Raw genomic sequence first — 23,635 nt, 5'->3', positions numbered from 1 at the left:
AATGGAACACTCGTCGTTTAAATAATGTTTACATAATGTACTGCTTTGCTCATTTCATATGTATGTACTGTATTCTATTCTACTGTATTTTAGTCAATGCCACTTTGACTTTGCTCATCCTAATATTTATATACAGTACCAGTCAAAAGTTTGGACACACCTACTTATTCCAGGGTTTTTCTTTATTTTTACTATATTCTACATTGTAGAATAATAGTGAAGACATCAAAACTATGAAATAACACACATGGAATCATGTAGCAACCAAAAAAGTGTTAAACAAATCCAAATATATTTGAGATTCTTCAACAGCTTTGCACACTCTTGGCATTCTCTCAACCAGCTTCACCTGGAATGCTTTTCCAACAGTCTTGAAGGAGTTCGCACATGCTGAGCACTTGTTGGCTGCTTTTCCTTCATTCTGCAGTCCAACTCATCCCAAACCATCTCAATTGGGTTGAGGTCAGGTAATTGTGGAGGCCAGGTCATGTGATGCAGCACTCCATCCCTCTCCTTCTTGGTCAAATAGCCCTTACGCAGCCTGGAGGTGTGTTGGGTCATTGTTTTGTTAAAAAACAAATGAGAGTTCCACAAAGCGCAAACCAGATGGAAAGGCATATCATATTTCTCTTTGCTTATTTGAGCTGTTCTTACCATAATATGGACTTGGTCTTTTATGAAACAGGGCTATCTTCTGTATACCAACCCTACATTGTCACAACACAACTGATTGGCTCAAACGCATTAAGAAGGAAAGAAATTCCACAAACTTTTAACAAGGCACACCTGTTAATTAAAATGCATTACAGGTGACTTCCTCATGAAGCTGGTTGAGAGAATGCCAAGAGTGTGCAAAGCTGTCATCAAGGCAAAGGGTGGCTACTTTGAAGAATCTCGAATATAAAACGTATTTTGACTTGTTTAACACTTTTTTGGTTCCTACATGATTCCATTATGTGTGATTTCATAATTTTGATGTATTCGCTATTATTCTACAACGTAGAAAATAGTAAAAATAAAGAAAAATCATTGACTGAGTAGGTGTTTCACAACTTTTGACTGGTACTGTATTTCTTAATTCCATTTTACTTTAGATTTGTCTATATTGTTGTGAATTGTTAGATACTACTGCACTTTGGAGCTAGGAACACAAGCATTTCGCTACACACGCAATAACATTGCTAAATATATGTATGTGACCAATAAAATTTGATTTGCGATAAGACAAATAGGCATGCTGTAACCGGCCTCACACTCCAGTACAGTAGGTGGCGGTGTATGGTTGCAATCCGGCAATAGAAATGTTAAGAAGAACACGATCCAAGGACAGACAGTCACTGAGCCACAGCCAAGAATGCACCCTCAGGATTACACAGGCATCAGAGCTATAAATATATTCCCAGCCTCTCAGAGAAAATAGTCACGAGAGTGTTGTTGATTTCTTTCATAAGTTCTTTAAACCCGACTGATTTTATGTCATTGTGTCCCACATGTAGGCATGTATTTTTTCCATTTCATTACTTTTGTTCATGTACTGTTGATGCAGTGTCTGGCCAGAGCCAGTTCTTAAAACCTTGATTCATTGTGTCTGGATTCCTACTAATTGTTAGAATAATTTCTTGGTATTAGAAATGGACAAATAATTAAAAGGTAGATTATTTGTTAATTCCCTAGAAACTTCTATTACAGTGGGCAGATTCGATTATGCTAAACCGCGGGGCACCGGTCTATGGCCCGTGATGTGAACAGCAAAAGTGGTGAGGGAGGAGCGCCCATCTCAAATGAACAGTAATCTGCGTCGCTCGGTCATGTTGTCAGCCTGGCAGCATGGTGTATTGTCCAGAAACATATATTTTTCATAAAAGATAATGCTTGAATTTTCATTGGGAAGGTAGATCAAGCGGTTTTTGCATGTGAAAATACAGAATCATACACATTATTCCACGTGGTTAATTTAGTGACTTGTTTTCAGCCAACTTCGCCGTTAGTTATGAACGGGGCACATGGCTCATGCGCCCGGTTCCAAAACGAATGCGATCAAATTTCACCCGGTGTAAAACATGTCTAACCCGGCGCCCGAGCCTATTAATCGAATCCCCTTGGTTTGGGTCCCCGCCTTGAATAATATAACTGTCCAATGGGTGTCATCGATGGAGACACGGAAGTGACGCAATTTTTGAATATTAATTTACTTTCTGTCTTCCACTTAGCTGGCGAGTTTTTCAGAATTGGTCCTGGTACTTAAATCCACTTTTGGCTTCATTTGCAAGGCAACCCAACTCGGCCTGGAAGGTAAGTAAATACTTCAGTACTTGGTGTGGAAGCGTTATGCCAACGATAAGGTAAGTTAGTTTGTTAACGATCCACAGATGGCCTTGTTTACATGCCAATCCCCGGGTTAGCGTGTGAGAGATGCGGCGGCTAGGGGGATCAGCCACTCGTTATGTATAATTTCTGGTGAATTCCGGGGTGGAACAATGGAACCGCTGTTGATCTACGTTGCCTATGTCTAGGATAGCGTATTTGATTGATTATTAAAATAATTATTTGAAAAACTGCTATTGTTGTAACCTATACTTTATCGCTAGCTGTGTTAACTAACGTTAGCTCGCCAAACGTTAGCGCTGGATAATTGACTAGGCAAACCCAGCTACGAGCCAGTCATGTTTGTGTATTCGGCCAGAACCCACCTCATTTGATATATTACACTGTACACACCTAACTACGTCTATGATATCGTGTATGCATAAGTCCCTATTTATAGCATGTAGGGAATGCAAACAAGCGTCTAGCACTGACCTGGGGGCCAGGTCAATATTGCAAGTCACATATCAAACTCCTGGCTGCCTACTGCGGTGATCCATGGCTTTATGTTCATGCCACAAAGTCCATCACAAACCGTAGGACAGGAGCAGACATCCGAAATAGACCGACAATCGCCACACCGCCCACTACGTGGAAATATTTTTTGGGGGAATGCAAGGAGTCACTATAGGTGGCTGAATATTCACGTTTTTCTTATTAGGACTAGATGGTATGTCACGCGGCTGATCCTGTGCCTACTGTCCTACCGCCTTGTCAGTAGGGGAAAACATCGTCATGTAATCCTTTAAACCGCTGCATTAAGCCTCTTCCCGTGCTTTGTATCCCACACGTGTTATCATATTGTTTGTCAAATGTACAACTAGAAGAAAGGAAAGTCCCAGGGGTAATGGGAGATATCTGTGCTTTCCCGATCTTTCTGAAGCTTTGGTTGGACAAGTTTTGCTCGATCTCTAATCAGTGAATCGCACAAGTGGCTGGGTATTGGAGCAGACCTTTCTGTCTAGTGCAGAGAGACCTTGAATTATGGCACACTGTAGTTCCATTGACCTGAGTTCAGACGAATGAGCATCACACCGTGTCCCTGACCCGTTCTTCTGTATCATACAACTTGTCCACATAAATATCCTCAGACTCCATTGGCAAGTTAATTTTTTTTCGGAACCATTTTATATTGCCCCCTCCTCCTTATCCTCAAGTTCTTTGTCTCCTTTCAGAGCATCCACCTCAACGGTTCCTCATGAAAGACGGGGAGTGTAACTTCTTCTGCTTCTTCCGCTGCTGCTGAGCGGTGTTGGGCTAGCTTGTGGAGCCGTTCTCTCTGGGCTCTGTAGTTCCCCAGGTGGTTCCGGCGGCTCGGGAGCCAGTCCCAGAGAGTGAGGGAGTCTCTGCCGGCAAATGTCTGTGGACATGAACACCAATGAGGATGACCTCGGGGTCAACTCTGAGGATGATGACGGGGGGGACGACGACGACCAGGGGGACATAGCCGACTACTATGAAGGCGTGGCCGGAGACATGGAGCAGCAGGGGTCCGACTCGTTCGACCCAGAGGAGTACCAGTTCACCTGCCTCGACTACAGGGAGAGTCAGAAGGTGCTCTGCGACGAGGTCAACAGTATCGCCGCCATCCTTAAGGTTGGTTTTGGGCTCGTTTTAGGGGTAATTGAGGTAGATTTTTACCATTAACCACATCTAGGGTCAATTACCATAACCTCAATCTTAACTGTAACTAGTAGGGGTGTGAAAATATCTGCGTTGGGTTAGGGGCCATACATTCATTCTCATGGGGGGGGGCTGTGTGTTAACCTAAATTGAATGGGGAACCGAAATATCAGACCATATCTGTGGCACGGTCATATGATATCTAGTTATGAGGTGCCTAACTTTCCAGTCTCAGTAGTTATCAGTTTAAAGAAGTAATCAATGAAAGTACTTGAACGGTCTGCTTCTGCCTCCTGAGAACAGTTGTGTTCATAACATGCTTCTCTCTGTCCTCTCTCTGGACAGGTTTTACCTGCTGTAGCCAAACTGGTCCTTGTGCACTTTCACTGGCAAGTGTCACAAATACTGGACAGGTAAACACACACACACACACGAGTTCAGTCCTACTCACTCATATTTTCATACACTATGCAAATATTCTGATAAACTGGTTTGAATATGACTTCTGGTGCCCCGGTTTTGCCTTTTTTAGATACAAATCAAGTTCATCTCAGTTGCTGTCTGACGCCCAGGTCCAGCCCAGCAGCACCTGCAGATCAGTTCCCGTAAGTACTAAGAGTGCTCTCTTTCTATGGAGTCTGTTTGTAATGTATTTGGGTGAAGTTCAAGGTTCTGTCTGGATAGGTACAGGGACTCTATGTTCTAGTTGTGTAGGTGGTCTGAACTGTCACTGACCAGATTTGGCCATTGGGCCACCATTTGACTATCGTGTGTGTGATGTTTTCTTTCGGTCCTCAGACACCTCAGTCCCTCCAGTGTGGGGTGTGTCTGCAGCTGGTTCGGAGGGACACCCTGCTCGCGTTGCCCTGTCAGCACTCCTTCTGCAAAGGATGCTGGGAGCAGCATTGCACTGTACTTGTCAAAGATGGGATGGGAGTGGGTAAGCAGTGCTGCTAGGGCTGATGCGACCTGTCAGTGTGTTCAGTAGTCAGCAGCTTGTTCCTTTCAGAATAGTGACATGAGAGGCTTTGAAGATGAACCCCGGTGACAATTATTTGATAGCCTTTACTTGCAATCATATTGCGATGTCTGTACCTTGGATGTTTTTATTTTAAATTTGTCTCGTATAAAAAAAAATATGTATTTGAAATCCATGTGTTTCTCCAGATATTTTTTTATGCTCAGGGTGTATGCTTAAAATATTTAAAATGGCCGGTCTTTCTGTGTGCAGGCATCTCCTGTATGGCTCAGGACTGTTCCCTCCAAATGCCAGAAGACTTTGTGCTCTCGCTGCTGTCTGGTGAGGAGCTGAAGGACAAATATAGACGCTACCTCTTCAGGGACTATGTGGAGGTACGCGTCTCAGCCTGTCCTTCTGGTGGTCTGTCTGGCTGCTTGTCGGCGCTTCCCTCGGTCTGTCTGTCCCGCTTCCTATTGGTCTGTCTGGTCCCGCTTCCTATTGGTCTGTCTGGTCCCGCTTCCTATTGGTCTGTCCCGCTTTCTATAGGTCTGTCTCGTCCCGCAGCTTTTGTTCTTGAACAGCAAACGGTGAAATTGCACTGCCAGCATACTGTTAATAAAAGGAAACGATCGGCCTCTTAATGTCCGTCTTTCAGCCAGTGTGCATATTTGTCAGGACCTGCCTAGCTATTGAAGGTCTCTGTAGCTGTCGGTAAGGCCCGGTGTCTTGGCTGGTTTAGTGGGTCTAACTACATCTGTAGACGGTGATATGTCTGCAGTAACGTCATGAGAAATGATAAAAACGCAAAAAGTGTTTGCATGACATCAGCAGCCTGGATGGTCCAAATAGCATACCTGCTCTATTTTAATATCCATCAACCCATCTGTTAAAATATTTTAAGGATGTCAGTCCAGCAAGCCAGGTAACCAAAATGAGCTACCGAGCGGTATTTCTGTTTGCTAGCTTTTTAACATTTCACTGTAGCTGACTTTTGTTCATTAAAGTGAACTTGTTACAAAATCATTATTTACAAGGCAATGTGGTGTTAAAAATAGCCTGTTTACATTTGTAAATGTGACAATTAAAGCAGTGCATTCTTTGAGAGATGTTGAACTTCTAGAAGCTGAAAGGTGAGCCTTTTAAAAGTCTCTGCGACAAGGAAACCGACAGGCGCATTAGCGGTCTTCAGAGTCGGACTGAGTATAAATTAAGTTTAGTTCTGACCAAGGACACTTGACGCATTTGAATGGTCCACAGACATGTTGATAGACTGGACTGAACAAGCCTCCTCTCCCTCTTCAGAGCCACTTCCAGTTGCAGCTGTGTCCAGGGGCAGACTGCCCCATCGTCATCCAAGTGCAGGAGCCACGGGCCCGCAGAGTACAGTGCATCCACTGCAATGAGGTCTTCTGGTAAGACCGACGCCAGCACATACAACTCTTACACCCAGATCAGTACACAAGTTCTTAGAGTCATGTGTATCATGTCAGATAAACATATGGTCATGTCATTTGACTCCCTGCGGATGCCCTTATAACTATTTATCTCTACTGTCTCAGTTTCAAATGCCGGGCCATGTACCACGCCCCAACAGACTGCCCGACTGTCCGAAGGTGGCTGACCAAATGTGCTGACGATTCCGAGACGGCCAACTACATCAGTGCCCACACTAAAGATGTGAGACGGGCCACACACTCTCGCGCACACACAATGAAATTAGGTGTGGTTTTCCAACATTCTCCTTTGCTTTTGTCTGTAATGACGAATGACCCCCCCCTTTATTTCCTTCCCCCCCCCCAGTGTCCCAAGTGCAATATATGCATTGAGAAGAACGGGGGCTGCAATCACATGGTGAGTGGTAATTGAATCTGCATCATCTGGGTTGTGCCGGCGATCAGCACATTGTCGTTCGCATTAGTTTTCTTTTAAATCTCTGGAGCTTTTCTACGAAGGTCTACTTTTACTTCAGCTTCTTTTTAAGTGTCTGACATTGTGTTTCCCCTCTGTTTCAGCAATGCTCCAAGTGCAAACACGGTGTGTATCTGTTACACGGCTTCTTACAGCTCAACACCAAATGAGCCTTTTTACCCATCAATTTACCCCCCAGCGTTCTGCTGATATAACGGGCTCAAGCCGTATGCAACCCATTTGACATTGAGCTCGCCTTGTTTTTTCCGTTAATGTCATCTGTATGTGTGTAGACTTCTGCTGGATGTGTCTGGGGGACTGGAAGACCCATGGCAGTGAGTACTATGAGTGCAGTCGCTATAAGGAGAACCCAGACATCGTCAACCAGAGCCAGCAGGCACAGGCCAGAGAGGCCCTCAAGAAATACCTTTTCTACTTTGAGAGGGTGAGATGAATACGAAACACTAACATGATACGATCACTGACGGATACATAACTTCTGTGCACGCTGAGTTTTGTATGGAATTCAGTGAACCGTTCAGCTGTGTCATGTGACATGAACTACATCAAACACCTATGCGTTGCCAGAGTAAGTGTCAATCAGGTGGTTTGTCTACCTCGTAGCATTATACCGCTTTCAGTATATGTGATGTCAACCAGCGCCATACATTAAAAATGGACAATCATTATATTAATACATGCGGTGGACTTTATAGGATAGTACACACGTTCCTCAGTCACGCTAACTTCCACAGAGGTAGTCTGCATGGCCATCTCTGGTACTTTTAGATTATGGCAACTGTCTCTCATGTGTGTCAAATACCGCTCATGTTCAACTCTTGAGTGTTATAGAAGCAAAGACACCATGTCAAATGAACACAGATCTTTGTCAGAATCACCCAGAAGTGTGTTTCTTGAATGTGTTTGCTCTGACTCTTTCTCCAGTCCTGACTGTTTTGTGTTCTTCAGTGGGAGAACCACAATAAGAGTCTCCAGCTGGAGGCTCAGACGTACCAGCGGATCCAGGAGAAGATTCAAGAGCGGGTGATGAACAACCTGGGCACCTGGATAGACTGGCAGTACATGCAGAACGCTGCTAAGCTTCTGGCCAAGGTACTACGTTCCCATGCAAAAGGACCAAACGCACACATTAAAACACTCATGTATAGGGCTTTTCACACAACTTTATTGTTACCTGAGAGGTGCCAAGCCAAGTGTGTAAATCTGATCCGGCGCAGTTTGGTTCCGCACGGCATAATGGTGTGAAAGGGTTATCAGGTTACTTATTTGACCTACTGCTCCTTGAACCAATGGCAAGTCGTGCTGATCTCTAATCTGCCTGTCCCACAGTGTCGCTACACTCTGCAGTATACTTACCCCTACGCCTACTACATGGAGTCTGGTCCGCGTAAAAAACTGGTGAGTGTCTGTCTATAAGCTACCGCATTCTGTCAGCGGTGGGGGGAGGAGGGGAAAGGACCCGACTGTCTTGAGTAAAAGTAAAGATACCTGAATAGAAAATGACTCGCGTGAATGCCACCCAGGACAAAATACTACTTCTGTAAAATTAACACTATTTTGGTTTTAAATATACTTAAGAATCAAAAGTAAATGTAATTGCTACAATGTATCAAAAGTGAAACATATTTTCAAATCCCTTGTATTAAGGAAAGCCAGGGTCACACCAACACTCAGACTTTTATAATTGAAGCATGTGTGTTTAGTGAGTCTGCCAGATCAGAGGCAGTAGGGATGACCAGGTATGTTCTCTTGATAACTGTCAATTGGACTGTTTTCCTGTCCTGCTAAGCATTCAAAATGTTAGTGCTTTTGGGTGTAGGGGACAATATATAGAATAAAAAGTAAATTTTATTCAGTGATGTAAAAGTTATCCAAAATATAAATGCGTAGTATTTTTAAGTACTTTACACTACTGCATTCCATTAATATACATTGAACAAAAATATAAACTCAACATGTAAAGTATCGCTCATGAGCTGATATAAAAGAAAGAAATTGTCCATACGCACAAAGCTTTATTTCTCATTTTGTGCACACATTTGTTTGAATCCTTGTAAGTGAGCATTTCTCCTTGGCCAACAATCATCCACCTGACCGGTGTGGCATCATTACACAGGTGCACCTTGTGCTGAGGACAAAAGGCCACTCTAAAACATGCAGATACTTTGAGAAGTGTACAATTTGCATACTGACTGCAGGGATGCCCACCAGAGCTGTTGCCAGAGAATTGAATGGTGATTTCTCTACCATAAGCCACCAACGTCATTTTAGAGAATTTGGCACTACGGCCAACCGCAGACAACGTGTATGGTGTCGTGTGGGTGAGCGGTTTGCTGATGTCGACGTTGTGAACAGTGCCCCATGATGGCAGTGGGGTTATGGCATGGGCAGGCATAAGCTACTGACAACAAACTGATGCATATTGTAATTGACAGATTTTTTTTTTTTTGCATAGCACAGTCTGCTAATAACATTTGCAAGGGGGTTATAGAATCATTCACTCAATGATGTTTGTGGTCCGCAAAGATGCCATTGACTCAAATTGATGAGATTAATTTACGGGGAGGGTGCTGCAAGTTGCTAATTGAACTTTTAGAAAATATAAAAAAATAAACATGCTGTCTATAATGAACAAGTAGCCTAATGAATGCATTTTGTCCTAATCAGTTTGAATACCAGCAAGCCCAGCTGGAAGCGGAGATTGAGAACCTGTCCTGGAAGGTGGAGCGAGCAGACAGCTACGAGAGTGGGAGCGAGGGGGAGCTGAGTGCTAATGACAGAGGGGTAAGGAACAGGGGGAAGATGTGAATGAAAGGGGGGTGTATGGATATTTAAAGTTTCCAGATTAAGACTTCCATTGGCCGGGAGCACGGGAGTTGCCGGTTAATGGCACGCCTTGGGGAAATCAGAAAGGACCCCTGAAATATGTACGTGCCTAGGCACTGTATTAGTTTTAGACTCTGAACAATTGAAATTCTTCCACGCCCTCTCTTTCAGGATCTGGAGAATCAGATGCACATTGCTGAGCAGAGGAGACGCACGCTGCTGAAGGATTTCCATGACACCTGAAGTCTCCAGACTACTGCGAAGCACCAGCAGCTCCCTGACTCCTTCGCTTCCTTCACTTTCCATCCCTTTGTCTACGGCTCCACACACTCATCCCTCCCTTGTTAAGCGCTCTTTGTGTCTGCTACAGGGTCCCAGAATGGTGTGGCTGTATCCCTCGTCCCATTTAGATGTCAGGAACGCCACATTCAAACACACTAAACATGAAATGAGAGGGCATGCGCACACACACACCGTGAACACAAACATGCTTTAACACTCTGCCAACAAAAAGAAACCTTAATTCTCCCACCATCCCTCTACCTGTTTGTTCTTTTTTTTCTTCTCACATTGTTCACCTTTTTCTGTAAATTGATAGTTCGTAAAAAAAAAAACTTAAAAAAAAAAAAACATTAAAAGAAATGCTGTAATTTTCAACGGTTGTACAGAAATAGTTACTGAGTTTTTTTTAAACCAGATGTAGTTTCTTGTGTTTATTATCACAGATGAAGGACAATGCCCGTGAGAGCAGAAAGGAAGTGGCACCCATGCTATGTGGTTGTCAATGGGTTGACCCAGATCTTCCAGTTGGCTCTTTTATCAGTTCACCTTCATGTTCAATCAGTATACACACTTAACTTTAGGACTTTCATGCTACTCTGATACAGGTCAGACTTTGTTAGACAGGCAGCCCAACTCTAAATGTAGTTTTCACCACATCTGAGCTTATCTTATTGGCCAAAGACCATTTAGTAAAAAAAAAAATATATATAAAACTGAATGGGGCTCCCTGTCTAAATGCAGCCATACTGAACACTTCAGACGTGTTAATGTTGTGACAACCTCTGACCGTTGAACACAAAAAGGCCTCCACAATGCATTATTTTTGACACGGCCTCTAAATAAGAGCTACAGTGTAGTCGTTGCTTATTCAGGTCAGCCTGCTAGGCCCAAATATAGGCCGCATGGTGTGCCAGCTATATTAATAACTGTTGTAATGCTGTCTCCTTTTATGTGTGCCACTTTACTAGTGGGCGGTCCTAATACTTAAATAGGGGATGACAGAAATCAACACATGCAAGGTTTTTCCAGCGTATGGGAGAGTTAGTACCTGTCCCGGAAATGACGTGTGACTTTTATGCCAGCAGCATTTCACCTTGCATGCCACTGCTGGTTTACCTTGGAAGCTAAGCAGGGTTGGTCCGTGGATGGGAGACCAGAAGCTGCTGGAACTGGTGTTGGAGATCCAGTAGGAGGCACTCTTTCTTCTCGTTAAATAAAACATCCCACGGCAGTGCTTTGGGACATTGCCCTGTGTAGGGTGCGGTGTTTCTGATGGAATGTTAACTGGGTGGTCACTGAAGATCCCCCATGCCACTTATCCTAAGAGTTTGGGTATTAACTCTGTCCTGGCTAAATTCCCATTCTGGCCTTCAAACCATCATGGTCTCAATAATCCCAATCTTCCAACTGGGTCATTAATCTCCCCTGTAAATTTTCTCCAGGTCATTGCTGAAAATGAGTTCTCCGTCAACTTACTGTTAAAATAAAGGTTGTCACTCCACCCACCTGGTTTCAATCCGCAATAACCACAAATGACTTTCAAGACGATCAGAAATGAATAGGCCACAACAGCCTCAACCACTCTCATAAAATAGGATAATGCGACACAGGTTCATATCCTAACTGGCCAGCCACATGAACCACAGATCACGTTCTTCACTGTAAAACCTACAAACATCAAAACTGGTCGGACCTGACCAACTTAGAGCTGACCTTCCTCAAATATGAACAAGGTATGAGCTATGGCAAAATGTGTAGAATAGCAGGAATTGTGCTTTAAAACTGCAAGCTCCATGCAGCTCTCAGGAACTTAATTGGCTCATGAAAATAAACACACATTATAGGGGGTCCTAACCCGGGGGCTCAAGTTTGAAAACCCTTGAACCAGAGCGCAGAATCTAGAACATCTCCATAGTGTCCATCCCACTCCAGCGCGGTAGGTGGCGGTAAAGCACCAAATTGGTATCACACCGCCATAAAACCCCAAAGAAGAAGAAAAAGGTTGTCAGACGAAAACGTGTGGGACCAGAGGTATCTCCAGACAGGACAGGAGCTTGATAACGTTGAAGGCCGAAGAATAGAGGGCATTTCGGTAGATGTTCTACAGTCGTGAATGCATTACATGTCATTTTTATAACCAGGAAAGGATCTTCTTGACAAGAGACAGAGCGCACGGTCGCACCACGCCACAGCTGACTGACAGATCGCCGGTCGTAAACTGACGTTAGGAGTGGAGCGAAGAAACGAAGAAAGTTATTGGTCTCTTGGGCCGTTGTCTGTTTAGCACCAACGTGACTAATAAAACACTAACGTAGATACATAAATTGTATAATGGCGGACTACCTGATCAGTGGACAGACTGGTTACGTGCCCGATGATGGACTCAGCGGGCAGCAACTCTTCAACTGCGGGGACGGCCTTACCTACAAGTAATTATTGACGTTTGGCAGTCACATGGCGGCTTGTTGAAATCCATCGCAATTCGCTTGAGTTAACCTGAATAACCTTTGTAGCTAGCTAGTAACCAGAGCCGTATATTTCGTCGTTGACACATTAGCGACACTATTATTTGTGCAAGCAGGGGCTTTGAGTCATTGCATTACATGCTATTCTTTCTACATGGTCGTGGGTCTACCGACTCAGGTTTCCCGAGTTAAGTAACAGTTTTATTTTTGGGACTGACTCAAATCGAACAAAAATAGTACCTGAAAGAAGTAAATGGATATTTGAGGTTCTGGAATAGGCCTGGCTATATTCAGCTATGTATGCCTGTGATTTGAACGTTCCTCTATCACCCAGAGGGTCTGTTCATGAATAATAAGCCTACTTTCAGTGTCTGTTATTAAACATATATACACACACGACAACAACTCAAGTTTGCAGTCGGTAGCCTAGTTTTCCAGCAGTTGAGTTAGGAATACCAGGGTAGTCTAGTGGTTAGAGCTTAACCGGAAGGTTGCGAGTTCAAACCCCCGAGCTGACAAGGTACAAATCTGTCGTTCTGCCAAAAACAGGCAGTTAACTCACTGTTCCTAGGCCGTCATTGAAAATAAGAATTTGTTCTTAACTGACCTGCCTGGTTAAATAAAGGTAAAATAAAATAAAAAAAATGACATTCCTCGTGTGACAATGTAACTAATTATGACACCCTGAAGGCACCACCTCCATGTCAAGCAAGATATTATAGAATATGATTGTGTTGGCATGAACAGTAGGTAATTGTTAGGCAGAAGTATAAGTCTATTTGTCACAGTGCCTCATCTCTTGTCTACTCTTCAGTGAAGATACCATCGCATCTCATTCTGCGCATGCCATGCTTAATATAGGCAAAGTAGTCTCCTAGAAACATGGGCCTACATAGTACTGGTATACTTCAAAGTGAAGGTGCTTGTGCAACAACATGTTTCGAAATCTCAACCCGTTAGTACCAGACAGACGGTGTGGCTTGGAAACATATGTTTTTGTAATAATATTTGCGCCATTTGGCAGATTCTTTTATCCAAAGTGACTGAGTCATACTTGCATCACTTCTCGGGACCTTCAGGAATGTGTTGACAAGTCAGCGCTAACGTGTAGCAACACAGGACACTGTTTTGCCTGCTCGTCACGTGCATCAGATATCAGTTAGTCCCACGTCATGTTCCGGATAGCTCAATTTGCTCAGATGATCAAACGCTGAACTTTTGCGGTCCCACTCAAGTCCTGTCGAAAGATATCGTAGAATTTGATTTAAAAAACGATTGGATAGAATATTACTTTATTAACCAGCTGAAGAAGGAAATTCACTTTTGGCCGACCCACGTGTGATATTGTAACACCCCACTGTACATACTGAGACACAAATGTGTGAAATTGCATATCTGTGAGAATCATTGTTAGATTGTATGCAGCATGTGAAGCCTGTCCCTGCTCTCTCTTTTCTCTCTCTCTTTTCTCTCTCTCTTTTCTCTCTCTCTTCTCTCTCTCTCTCTCTCTCTCTCTCTCTCTCTCTTTCTCTCAGTGACTTCCTGATTCTCCCAGGGTACATTGACTTCACATCGGAACAGGTGGTGAGTGGAACCCTTAGGGCTTCTGACCCTCCATGACCTGGTGTCATATTCATTAGTGCACACCATAGCAAAACATTTTGCAATGTTTCTTATTGGATAAGTTCAGGTCATCCCTTTTTTCAGTCAGTTGTCTTCCGTTTGTTGCCGAGTGAATGCGACCGAAGATTCCATTTAAGATTACAAGGAAGACCTTCCCATTGTAGTCTTTGATTGGCAACCGAGCGCCGTGAAAGGTGTGTTTGTTACTACGACAGGTGTTCGTTACAAGTAGTTATTTAGTAGTAACTGGTTTTGTGTCCTCTGCAGGATTTGACTTCAGCCCTGACGAAGCAGATCACCATGAAAACGCCTTTTGTATCCTCCCCCATGGACACCGTCACCGAGTCGGCGCTGGCCATTGCCATGGCAGTAAGTCTGCTGTGAACATACACACTTTAGCACGGTGACATAATGGAAGGTTTTAGTTAAAAGTCGACTCGGCATAACACGAAGTGAACAGCAGTGTTCGGGCAACTTTTGATCGATAAACGCAACGACATCAACGATCTTCTTCGCAGTTGTTGGCACAGTTTCCAAGGAAGCAACAAGGAATACAAAAAAAACATATTTGCTGTCAGACCGATCACAAGATGACATGAGATCACAAGCAACAACCCCCCTATAAAACAGCTAATAGCAGAAACATCAACAGCTATTGGAAAACAACCAGTACTTTCTCCCAGGGTAATATTGAAGTGACTACAACAGCTGCAATTATGTGTCACTTACAAAACAACCATCTTGGGTTACTATTTTAAAGCCCCCCCCCCCCAGAGGCAAACATTGCAGTGGAAACATCACATAGTCTTCACTGCAAAACAAATGCCAAGAAGTCACTTGAAACTAGTTGTTCTGCATAAATCCTTACAGGCAACTTCAGCTAGAGTTCATGTCTGAGGACACACGTTCTCTCTCTCATACACACGCACACACACACACACATACACACACAAACTGGCAAGTGAACATGTTCTTCTAATCGTCTTACAGCTCACGGGGGGAATAGGCTTCATCCACCACAACTGCACTCCAGAGTTCCAGGCCAACGAGGTCCGCAAGGTCAAGGTGATGACCCCTACTACACGTTCTCTCTCTCTCACTCTTCATCTCCCTTCATATTTCTCTTCTTTTGTTACATGTGTATTTTTTGTGTGTCCGTGTGTGTGTGTCTCTGCTACTCATGTTATTGCCTGCTGTCCTTTGGTTTGGTCGTCCTGCCAATCTAGTTGGAGCTGTTTCACTGTCGTGTTCCCGCTAGAACAGGAAGCAATCATTTTCTCTCTCTTCTCCTATTTCATTTTTCATCTGTCGCTCATGCCCCCTGGTGTGCTTTTTAAATACCCTGTAGATCTGCAGAGCCTAATAGATACCCCTACTCTCTCTCTCTCTCTCTCTCTCTCTCTCTCCCCCCATGTCCCTCTTTCCCCTCCCCCACTTATATCCTTCCTCCTGCTACCCCATTCCTTTCTCTCGACCCCATTCCACTCTCTGCCCTCCGCTCCCCCATCCCCCCCCCCTTCTCCTTTCCTGCCCTCTCTCCCAGCGGTACGAGCAGGGTTTCATCACTGACCCGGTGGTGATGAGTCCTACAGACTGTGTGGCTGACGTGTTCCAGGCCAAGGCACGCCACGGCTTCTGCGGCATCCCCATCACAGACAGCGGCCACATGGGCGGGCACCTCGTTGGCATCATCTCCTCGCGGGACATTGACTTCCTGAAGGAGGAGGAGCACATCCTGCCACTCAACGAGGTGGGTGTGGCTCAACGCGTATCACAGTGTTTTTCCATCTGTATAACTGTGTTCAGTGGACTTCCCTGCCACTCTCGTGACACGCGTCCGAAGGTACATGCTAATCGTCTTTTGTTTTCTCCTTCCTTCACCACTACAGGTGATGACGAAGCTTGAGGACCTTGTCGTAGCTCCAGCTGGAGTGACACTGAAAGAGGCCAATGAGATCCTGCAGAGGAGTAAGAAAGGTGAGGAGGCGGGACCCGGGGAGAAGGTTCACTGTTAAAAAATATATATATAAAAAATTGAACGAGACTGTCATATAGCCTACGTCAACATGGCCCCTGTGTGTTCGTGGGCCCCGTTGTAAATGCCATGTCTCTGTGTAGGTAAGCTGCCCATAGTGAACAAGGAGGGCTGCTTGGTGTCCATCATCGCCAGGACAGACCTGAAGAAGAACAGGGACTTCCCCCTGGCCTCTAAAGACTCACGCAAACAGCTGCTGTGTGGGGCAGCCATCGGCACACACAACGACGACAAATACAGACTGGACCTGCTGGTGCAGAGCGGCGTAGATGTGGTCGTACTAGTGGGTTCCTGGTTCTTCTACTCCATCTACTTGTTATGCTCTTCATGGATACTTCCTCCATCTTTTTCTTCAGTCTGTTATTTTAAAGGTGCAATCTGCAGTTCAAACAATAACAAAGCGGACAACCCTGCCTCTGTTTTGGTAAAAAGCGGAGGGGTGGCGTTGGAGAAATGTAACCTTTCTCAAGACGGAGCTATGGATACAAGGACTGACCATATATGATATCCAAATTATAGTTTTAACCGTGTTTTGTGGCTATACCGTGTTTGTTTACAATTACAATGTTTACAAACAACGGAGTGCGATCATTAAGTACGACCAATGATGTGTATGGGGTACGATAGTTGAATAAGTTACATTATTCAAGAATCAATATGTGTGTGTACATATCATTAATTAAGTCTAAAGATCGCTGTAGCAATCACAGATTGCCCCTTTATTGTTGCTCTCGTTCATTCAGGACTCCTCTCAAGGGAACTCGATCTTCCAAATCAACATGATTAAGTACATCAAAGAGAAATACCCACAGCTTCAGGTCATTGGAGGCAATGGTGAGTGTTACACACAAATATATATATATATATATATATTATATCACACACACACAGAAAGAGCGAGCAAGAAATGCTGTGTTCTCAGAATTGCCCTAATTTCATGATTGCACTGCACCTGCCTGTGACATTGTTGATCTCTGTCTCCCCCTGTCTGTCTCAGTGGTAACTGCAGCCCAGGCCAAGAACCTGATCGACGCCGGGGTGGACGGCCTGCGAGTGGGCATGGGCAGTGGCTCCATTTGCATCACACAGGAAGGTGAGTCTGACCAATGGCAGACTGCCTAGCTCCCGCTCACCCGCAGCAGCTGTAACCCAATCGGGAGCCTCTAATCTGGCCACCTTTCCGCTAACAACGGAAATCACCCTTTCTTCAACTGTAAGATTCTGTACAAAGGGTCCCATCCATAACAGATTTCGTTCTAGGTTCTTTCCTTCTCCCTCACTGGCTGTAGAGAATGCTGTGAAGGGTTTGGCAGAATCAATTTGTGCTGCCATGCTACATTCTAATACAGGCCATTAAGACCACCTGCTGAAGGACTGGAGTGTGGAACATCCTCAAACTTCAGCCAAACCGCTTCAGATCAAAACTCTGAAAACAGACAAAAAACAATGGACTTTCTCAAGAGGGCACGTCTTTTAGAAATCACGCGCAACTCCCCCTATCAATTGTCAGTCTTACCCTCTCTTTTCTGTTTCTCTTTCACCTCATCCTCCCCTCTCTCTCTCTCTCTCTCTCTGTTCTATCTTTCATGATCTGTTTTTGGTTTGTATTATTTTCGATCTATCTCTTCCTTTATCACCTCCTTGTCTCGGTATCCGTCTGTCTCTCTTTTTGTTCCCCTCTCTTACCCACCACCTCCATTTCATGTTTCGTTGTGTGGACCTCTGCTCTCCTGGTTTCACACTGCCTGTGATGTCTGTCTCTCTAGCGCCTCTCAGTGTTGCTCCTGGTATAAATCTCCACAGCCCCAAAACCCCAACTACTGTAACAGGATACTGCAGTAAGTCCCTCAGACCAGCCCCCCGCCCTGCCCTGCGCAGGGCATTTTTCTCTCTAATTGGCTCCACTACCACACTCTGCCCGCCTACCCCCCCTTCACAGCCTGTCTGCATTGGTTGGTTAACGGCTCTGCATCAGTAGAAGTAGTAGCTAAGCTGGCCTTGGGGGTTTTGGATGCTTGTCCTTTTGTCCTTGACTAATCTGTCAGTGTGACAACACACTGCCCCTTGTCTCGACATGCGAGACATCCTGGTCATTATGAAACGTGCCGTACATTGGAAATCAAATAGGACTTTATTTGTCACATGGTTCGAAAAAACAACGGGTGTAGACTAACAGTGAAAGGCGGGCCCTTCCCAACAACGCAGAGAGAAAGAAAATAGAGAAATGATTTGAAAGTTTAACACGTAATAATAATAATAATAAATATACAATGAGTAACAATAACACAGGGTACTAGTACTGAGTTAATGTGCAGGGGTACGAGGTAATTGAGGTAGATATGCACATACGGTGTAACTAGGAATAAAGTGAGCGGCAGCATATTTGAGTAGTCACAGCTACTGCAAATAGGGTCCATGTAGATGGTCCAGGGAACTATTTAACTAACTGTTTAGTTGTCTTACGACTTTGGGGGTAGAAGGTGTATGATGAAGAGTATTTTAGTAGTGTGATTGACAGTCTCAGACGACACGGTGTCGGTCATTTAGGCCGCTCACCTTCCCTCTGAAACAAGCTGAACCGGAACAGATTTCAATGTCTTTAGCAATACCAATTACTACAGGTTCAATTACAGGTTCAATTACAGGTTCAATTACAGGTCCAGTTACGACAGTTTCAGCATTCTGCACCTGTCAATTTCCTGTTAAAGGTTTTTCTCCGTTGAGAATATCAACCTGTGTGTGTCCATGGATTGGATTTAACTACATTTTCCCTGTCAGCTGGACATCAACGTATGGTCATGTTTTCATATAGGAGTGAGGATCGAGCCCTTAGCTCCAGATTAGACTGGTTGTTGTAGCGCGTGAAGGAATCTACGCACAGTATGTCATTGTTTCTTACACCCCATTCACATGTAACAGTCATTGACTTAACAATACTGTAACTTATACTGTAAACCCAACCTGTAATTTAGGATTCACTGTTTGTTCATAATAAGATTGTTCCTTTGAGAGGGGATGAAGATGTACTTCTTCAAATGCTTTCTGGTAGTCCTGCTTTGCAATTGAATCAATTCGTATTCAGTGTTTATGGGAATTATTTCCTCAATTTCATTCTAGTCCCAGTTAGCTCATGGGACTAGAATCAATCACACACACAAAAAAAGGTGAGCGCGAAGCTAAAATAATGTTTTCCACTTTCTCAACTTCCTCCTTTGATGTTGGCTTCAGGCATAGTAATTAACTCATTTCAGAGTAAGAGTTCATCAAAAAATTCTCGGCCGAACTGATGGTTGGTAACGGGATTCATTGAAACTTGGGCTCCCCGAGTGGCGCAGCGGTCTAAGGCACTGCATATCAGTGCTAGAGGCGTCACTATAGTACCTGGTTCGAGTCGCGGCTGTATCACATCCGGCCGTGATTGGGAGTCCCATAGGGCGGCGCATAATTGGCCCAGCGTCATTAGGGTTTGGCGGGAGTAGGCCGTCATTGTAAATAAGAATTAGTTCTTAATTAACTGTCTTGCCTAGTTAAATGTAAACATTTTAAAAAATGATCTGCTAATTCTCATATTTAGTGTTGAGGGAAAAAACCCTGCAAAAATAATCAATCAATCAAGTGTATTTATAAAGCCCTTTTCACATCAGCCGATGTCACAAAGTGCTATACAGAAACCCAGCCTAAAACCCCAAACAGCAAGCAATGCAGATGTAGAAGCACGGTGGCTAGGAAAAACTCCCTAGAAAGGCAGGAACCTAGGAAAAAACCTAGAGAGGAACCTGAGGGGTGGACAGTCTTCTTCTGGCTGTGCCGGGTGGAGGTTATAACAGAACATGGCCAAGATGTTCAAACGTTCATAGATGACCAGCAGGGTCAGATAATAATAATCACAGTGGTTGTAGAGGGTGCAACAGGTCAGCACCTCAGGAGTAAATGTCAGTTGGCTTTTCATAGCCGATCATTCAGAGTGAGAGACGGAGAGTGAGAGACGGAGAATGAGAGACGGAGAGTGAGAGACGGAGAGTGAGAGACCAGGGTTCCATAGCCGCAGACAGAACAGTTGAAACTGAAGCAGCAGCATGACCAGGTGGACTGGGGACAGCAAGGAGTCATCAGGCCAGATAGTCTTGAGGCATGGTCCTAGGGCTCAGGTCCTCTGAAAGAAGAGAGAGTTAGAGGGAGCATACTTAAATTCACACAGGACACTGGATAAGACAGGAGAAATACTCCAGATATAACAGACTGACCTTAGCCCCCCGACACATAAACTATTGCAGCATAATTACTAGAGGCTGAGACAGGAAGGGTCGGGAGACACTGGGCGCCGTCCGACGATACCCCTGGACAGGGCCAACCAGCCAGGATATAACCCCACCCACTTTGCCAAAGCACAGCCCCAACACCACTAGAGAGATATCTTCAACCACCAACTTACTACCCAGAGACGGCAAGGGTGGTTCGTCGCTCCAGTGCCTTTCCCAACACCTTCACACCAGACTACACTCAATCAGAGGACCTTCTGCAGAGATGCTTCCTGAAGAGATGCTTCCTGAAGAGATGCTTCCTGAAGAGATGCTTCCTGAAGAGATGCTTGTGCTTCCTGAATTTGAAACATATAAACTAAAACCCTTTCTAAGGCATCCTCGGTTTCAGTTTTTTTTTCTTTTCATGAATGTTATTTTCCCAAATAAACATCACATTTCTCTAATGTAGGCTAATATTGTGTGTGTGGTTGGTCGACTACTTGTTGAATCATGCTTTGTGAATGGGAAATCCTATCTTACTAAATGCCAAAAGGTCTTTCCTGTCCCATCAGCTTGCTGTGTAATCAGTTTCATAATGATTACATTTATCAGGGAAGCACAGACGATGAAATCCAATTAATTATGAGATGATCCATTCAAGCGAGCCAAAACCATGTTTAATATACAGCAAAGCAATGAAAATATGAATTCATATTCAAGAAATACTGATATGATGATTTTTACTTGATAAACCAGGAAATGACAGCCTAAAATGGCAGGCGAGGACAGACTGTCTGCTGTGTGAGGCTGCCTAATGCCTAGTCTGTCTCTGACGGGGGGGGGCTATATATGCAGGGATATGCCCCATCATGACCTGTCAGCCTCCATTGAACCAAGTGACACAAAGTAGGCCTCATGCAGGCATGAACATTGTCACTACGTGTGTGTGTTCTTTGTTCATGCCTGTCCTCCTTCCCTTGTTGTCTCAGTGTTGGCGTGTGGGCGTCCCCAGGCCACCGCCGTGTACAAGGTGTCTGAGTACGCCCGTCGATTTGGGGTGCCAGTCATCGCCGATGGGGGCATCCAAACCGTGGGGCACATCGCCAAAGCCCTGGCACTTGGGGCATCTACAGGTGTGTCTCAGGCTCAAATCAAATACCCATACACATAGCATTAGCCATTACACATAGCATTAGCCATTACACATAGCATTCGCCATTACACAAAGCATTAGCCATTACGGCAGATAACTGACTAGGTATCCCCCTAGCCGTTACACATCGCATTAGTCATTACAGATAGCATTGGCCATGACACATAGCATTAGCCGTGACACATAGCATTAGCCGTTACAGATAGCATTAGCCATTACTTTTAGTACTTACAGGCTCAGATTTAGAGACTGATATAATAATGTACTAACACACACAAATCCCTCTCAAAGCATGAAAGGTACATTCTCTCATCTCTCCTCTCCTTGTGTCTCTCCAGTGATGATGGGCTCTCTCCTGGCTGCCACCAGCGAGGCTCCAGGTGAATACTTCTTCTCTGACGGCATTAGGCTGAAGAAATACCGAGGCATGGGCTCACTGGATGCCATGGACAAGAATCTGGGCTCCCAGACCAGATACTTCAGGTACTGAGTCATAGTTATACTAATGCACTATTAATACGGTAAAACAAATCTTTATTATCCCTAGAATTGTATTCATTAGGCACCAAACGAAATAAAACAGACAAACAGGGAGGCGCACTACCTGAACTTGTCCAATAAGAAGCGCTTGTTGCTTCCCTTTGCAACATGTTTCGCTACGATGTGCACTAATCAATTACTACGACTCAGGGGCAACTGGCTTTGCAGCAGGCAGTCACTCAAAAGACCAATGACATATAGCTGACCCGTCCTCTCTCTCTCTCTCTCTCTCTCTACCTGTTTCCTCCTTCGTCTTTCTGCAGTGAGTGTGACAAGATCAAGGTGGCCCAGGGTGTGTCGGGGACGGTCCAGGACAAGGGCTCTATCCACAAGTTTATTCCCTACCTGCTGGCTGGGATCCAACACTCCTGTCAAGACATCGGATCCAAGAGCCTCACCCAGCTCAGGTACGCACAAACACAAGTCTGAATGTTTTGTCAAAGTGCACCTACTTTGATACCGGCACGTGTGTGTGTGTGAGCTCGGGGGCTCCGCGTAACACTATTTGTCTTCCCCGTGCAGAGCCATGATGTATTCTGGGGATCTGAAGTTTGAGAGGAGGTCGACTTCGGCCCAGATGGAGGGAGGAGTCCACAGCCTGCACAGGTACTTACCGGTGTTGACTAGCCTACTGTGCTGATGTCACGGAGGCTAACATTGCAATATATTCTTTGCTTGGCGAGGGGGATCTTCTTAACATCTCAGTTTCACATACCACCTGCAAGCTCCTAGATTTAAAATGGTTCCCCGTTCCAAACAAATCTCATTTCAACCTGTTTACAGGTCTTTCCGATCTCGGCATGATTCAACGTGTTGGTAATTCGTTACCAGATCATTAATCTGTTAAACCGGCTCTTTTCTCCCCCCCCTCCCTGTCTTGCAGTTATGAGAAGTGCCTGTTCTAAAGACGAGAACAACAGTAGTGGGCTGCAGACTTGTGTTCCTCAAGCGTACGCACATGAAAGCACACACAACTACTTGACAACCCCCCCCCACACACTAACACAAATGTCAATTATGCCTAAACCATCAGTCTTCCCCTTCTGTTGTTCCCTGTCTATGCTGAGGGAGAGCAGAGCATGTCTGTCTTGTCTATCCGTCAGTATTGTGATGGAGTGTTTTGGTGTCAGACGCCTTCCATGTCCTACTGACGTGAATAAAGGTAAATAAGTCAAATAAAAATGTTTTTTTTCCCACACGTTTGTTTTGTTATTGTGGTCATTTGAATGGTCATCGTGTCATGTTTAGAGATACAGACCTGGTTTGAAATATATGGGTATTTCTCATTTAAAAAGACAAATTCTCGGTCTTCAGTATATTCAAATATGGCAGAAGTGAAATACTTCAATTTTCATAATGTTCTATACATATCCTACTATTTGAAACTATTTTCCAAATACATTATTTAAAGTACTCCTAGAACCAAACAGACCTGGGTTCAAATGCATGGGAGTATTTCAATATTTGTATTTAAAAATGCACTTCTGTGTATATTTGAGTATTTTCAAATACACACCAATAACTTCCAAGTGTATTTAAACATTCCAATATCAACTACATGTATTTGCAAAGAAAAACATATCCAAATAATTA

The 23,635-nt window shown here is 44.4% G+C and overlaps 2 protein-coding genes across 5 annotated transcripts; both read left to right on the top strand.

Annotated features, from left to right (window-relative positions):
* The first annotated feature begins 2,183 nt into the window (after positions 1-2,183).
* arih2 (ariadne homolog 2 (Drosophila)) lies at positions 2,184-10,360 on the top strand. 2 transcript variants are annotated; one of them, XM_029664107.2, is made up of 15 exons: positions 2,184-2,292; positions 3,540-3,960; positions 4,333-4,400; positions 4,520-4,592; positions 4,786-4,927; positions 5,219-5,340; positions 6,251-6,360; positions 6,508-6,625; positions 6,749-6,799; positions 6,961-6,982; positions 7,150-7,301; positions 7,826-7,969; positions 8,207-8,275; positions 9,545-9,661; positions 9,875-10,360. In XM_029664107.2, exons 2-15 carry the CDS (start codon positions 3,721-3,723, stop codon positions 9,944-9,946), a joined length of 1,500 nt encoding a protein of 499 aa, XP_029519967.1. In that variant the 5' UTR covers positions 2,184-2,292; positions 3,540-3,720; the 3' UTR covers positions 9,947-10,360. The 2 variants fall into 2 exon arrangements, with proteins under 2 accessions (XP_029519967.1, XP_029519968.1); XM_029664108.2 differs by lacking the exon at positions 2,184-2,292 and having other exon boundaries at positions 2,304-3,960.
* A 1,606-nt stretch (positions 10,361-11,966) lies between these two features.
* Positions 11,967-23,240, top strand: impdh2 (IMP (inosine 5'-monophosphate) dehydrogenase 2). 3 transcript variants are annotated; one of them, XM_029664104.2, is made up of 15 exons: positions 11,967-12,414; positions 13,986-14,034; positions 14,341-14,442; positions 15,064-15,138; positions 15,617-15,823; positions 15,963-16,050; positions 16,192-16,391; positions 16,852-16,942; positions 17,106-17,201; positions 17,875-17,946; positions 21,339-21,482; positions 21,841-21,985; positions 22,306-22,449; positions 22,565-22,648; positions 22,926-23,240. In XM_029664104.2, the coding sequence occupies exons 1-15, from the start codon at positions 12,317-12,319 to the stop codon at positions 22,945-22,947; spliced, it is 1,617 nt and encodes a 538-aa protein (XP_029519964.1). In that variant the 5' UTR covers positions 11,967-12,316; the 3' UTR covers positions 22,948-23,240. The 3 variants fall into 3 exon arrangements, with proteins under 3 accessions (XP_029519964.1, XP_029519965.1, XP_064876704.1); XM_029664105.2 differs by lacking the exon at positions 17,875-17,946 and having other exon boundaries at positions 11,969-12,414; XM_065020632.1 differs by lacking the exons at positions 11,967-12,414; positions 13,986-14,034 and adding an exon at positions 14,179-14,267.
* Positions 23,241-23,635: the final 395 nt, after the last annotated feature.

Source organism: Oncorhynchus nerka, linkage group LG7 (genome assembly GCF_034236695.1).
Source record: "Oncorhynchus nerka isolate Pitt River linkage group LG7, Oner_Uvic_2.0, whole genome shotgun sequence".
NCBI classification, from domain to species: domain Eukaryota; kingdom Metazoa; phylum Chordata; class Actinopteri; order Salmoniformes; family Salmonidae; genus Oncorhynchus; species Oncorhynchus nerka.
Note: the sequence above shows the minus strand (reverse complement) of the source record. Positions and strands in the feature narration are given on the sequence as shown.